We start from the raw sequence: 3,283 nt of genomic DNA, 5'->3' as shown, positions 1-3,283 counted from the left end.
AACAGCTACATCCAAACTTGTCAATAAATCTCTTGAGTATAAAAACAGAAGTCGAAAAATACGGAGTGAAAAAAAGCCTAAAAAATACGAATGTTAATTATTTTGTATTTTATCAATTATGTTTATTATAAATATAAATTAAAAAACGAAACAAAAATTATTAATTCACAGTTGTGTGTTATTTGTTTATTCGATATTCATATTTTCATAATAATTGTTTTATTGAAATCAATTATCGAAATCAGTAACAGAATAAACAGTTTTGTTTATCAATTTGTATGAATAAGATATATATTATATTTTAACTACAAATGAATAATAACAAATACTTTATTAATTTTATATTTAAATTATAAATTTCATGTTTTATAAACATCACAATATTTTTTGCAATTTTTCATTCATTAATTTTTCTTTTTTTCAACAAAAAAGTGAAAAAATATAATTATTATCATTAATAAAATTATTTATAATAATTGTAATTAATTTTACTTTTTTATGGTATATTTTATTAATAAATTATTAAAAAATAAAATGTAGATGTGTCGGGTTTGGGTTTAAAAAATATTCATCAAATTTATATAATAAATAAATTCAATTCAAATCCAAAAACAGTTTTATTTGAGATCAAATGATGATTTATTATCAAAATAAATGTAAATTTAATATATAATTTATTTTAATTTATTCACATGTTGACTCCGATACATAATAATTGGTCCAAATTATGTGTGGATTTAATTAAAGACAAAACTCATTTATAATAACTTTGTGATGTTTTTTACAATGTGTAAAGTTCATATTTGTTTTAAAAACAATTGTCATAAAAAGCTGCATTTATTATTTAATGTTTTGTATATACTAAATAATCAACCATATTATTTGTTTAACAAAAACAAATTATGATTTTATTAATTTGTTTTTTTCAAAAACAAACACAAAGTTGTTACAATATACTTGTGTATATTGTTTACACCAGCAAAATATAATTACTTTAATTTTATACAACTTAAATGGTATTGAATTGAATTGAATTGTAATTTTAAATACTATATGATCAGTTTTCATTCATATTTTTGGTTTTACAATTAATTATATGTTTATATTATATTGTTTTTAAAATAAAGAACAAAAATCAAAATAAAAACATTATATTATAAAGTAATTATTTCATACAAGCTCAACTTTTTAACTTAATAATATTTAAAATCACATTTTTATTTGTTATTTACAAAAATACCTTTTATTATAAATATAAAAATTGTGTAATAATTTTCGAAAATATAATATTCTTACACATAGTTGATATTCATTGTTAATTAAGATATTATTTTTACATTATATAATTGTGTAAATTTTAATTATATAATACTACACACAAACAACATACAGTTCGATATTTTTTTAATTTAATATTATTAATTAAATACCATATAAATATGATTACACAAATACTGTTATGTAATTGTTATTTGCATTAAACTTTAAATTAATAACTTACATATTTGAACCAATAATAAATAATAACAAATTTATTTATTATTGGTTCAATAAATAATAAACTAATAATTTTTATTAATATTATTAAAAATCAAACTTATTTTAAAAAGTGTAATAATTCAACACAAAATTTATATGTTTAAAAATACACCCATAGCATATATAAAGATGCAAAATAAACACACAAACATAATGAGTACTTACACTAAAGAAGACTGCAAGAAATACAACGACATCATTCCAGAAAAATTCACGATTCTTGGTGAAAAGTCCTTTTCCGAATGCAAACTCAAGAATGTAGTAATTCCTTCCAACATTACAAAACTTGATGAAAGTTGCTTTTTGAACAACATGACAATAGAATCCGTCAAACTTCCAGATACTATAGTTGAAATGTCCGAGTCATCATTTTCTGGGTGTGTTTCATTGACTTCGATCAATATACCAAGCAAAATTACTTTATTAAACGAATATGTTTTCAATAAAGCTAATTTTTCTGCATTTACTATTCCCGACACTGTCAAAGTTATAATGTATAAAGCATTTAATGAATGTACAAACTTAACAAGTTTGGTCTTAAGTAGCAATTTAGAAACACTTGGATCATATTCGTTGGCAGATTGCACTTCTTTGAAATCAATAACACTACCTCAATCTCTTAAGAATATTGAAGATAAAGCTTTTATTGCCAACAAAAATTTACTTTCAATTGTTATCCCCAAAAATGTCACTTCTGTTGGTGATGGCATCTTTCTTTGTTGCAGTTCACTTAGAAGTGTTACGATATTAAACTCGTGTTTGGGCAAAAACATGTTTGTAGAATGTGAAAACATTCAAAATGTTGTGTTAAATGATGATATTATCGAATTAGCAAATGAAGCTTTTAGAAATTGCAAAATAAGCCAAATTGTTTTACCAAAACACTTGAAATCAATTGGATACTCGTGTTTTTGTGGATGCAAATCACTTAAAACAATCGAATTGCCAACTTCACTTTCGGTGATTATTGGTGCTGCGTTTAGTGAGTGTGGTTTAATTGAAGTGACATTACCAAAAATCGATAAAATAGAATCCAATTGTTTTTCTGAATGCTATAATCTCACCAAAATAGTTATCCCCGACTCTGTGACAGAAATTGGAACCGAAGCTTTCGCTGAATGCAAAACACTTGCATCTATTAATATACCAAATAATGTTGAAAAAATGGGAGAAGGCTGTTTTTATGGGTGCAAAGTATTGACTAAGATAGTAATTCCCAACAAAATGAAAATAATTGGTGAATATTCTCTTGCAAAATGTAAAGGAATTATTGAAGTTGAAATACCTGAAGGTGTTGAAATTATTGATAATTTTGCTATTGCTGATAACAAGAAAATAAAAACAATTACATTACCCAAGACTATCAAAGAAATTGGTGAATCCGCATTTGCTGGCTGTGTTTCTCTTCAAGAAATCTTTGGGATGGAAAACGTCAAGAAGTTTGGAGTTGGTTGTTTCTATAAAACCAAAGTCTCTGCAAATAACGTTCCTTCAACTGCATTTGATAAGTCTAAACATTATAGAGAGGATTAATTTAGAGAATAATTCTTTATTACTTATTAATATTCATACTGACTATAACATTTTATAATATTCTCACAACAGACTTGTCAATTTATAATTAATAATATAATTTATCAAAACAATATGTATTTAAGTTATTTACAAAGACTGTTTATTTTGTGATTATTTAAAACATCTAACACATAATTTTACAACCAAAGTTGTTATGCTCAATAAAAAG

At 23.4% G+C, this 3,283-nt stretch overlaps 1 protein-coding gene across 1 annotated transcript; it reads left to right on the top strand.

Moving 5' to 3' along the window:
• Nucleotides 1-1,635: 1,635 nt before the first annotated feature.
• Nucleotides 1,636-3,072, top strand: EIN_509880 (hypothetical protein; the record flags this gene model as incomplete). Its single annotated transcript, XM_004256938.1, has 1 exon — nucleotides 1,636-3,072. One exon carries the CDS (start codon nucleotides 1,636-1,638, stop codon nucleotides 3,070-3,072), a length of 1,437 nt encoding a protein of 478 aa, XP_004256986.1.
• Between the last annotated feature and the right edge of the window lie 211 nt (nucleotides 3,073-3,283).

The sequence above is a fragment of the Entamoeba invadens genome (genome assembly GCF_000330505.1).
Source record: "Entamoeba invadens IP1 unplaced genomic scaffold scaff_1105074726041, whole genome shotgun sequence".
Taxonomy (NCBI): domain Eukaryota; phylum Evosea; order Mastigamoebida; family Endamoebidae; genus Entamoeba; species Entamoeba invadens.
This window is presented reverse-complemented; position numbering and strand designations above follow the sequence as displayed.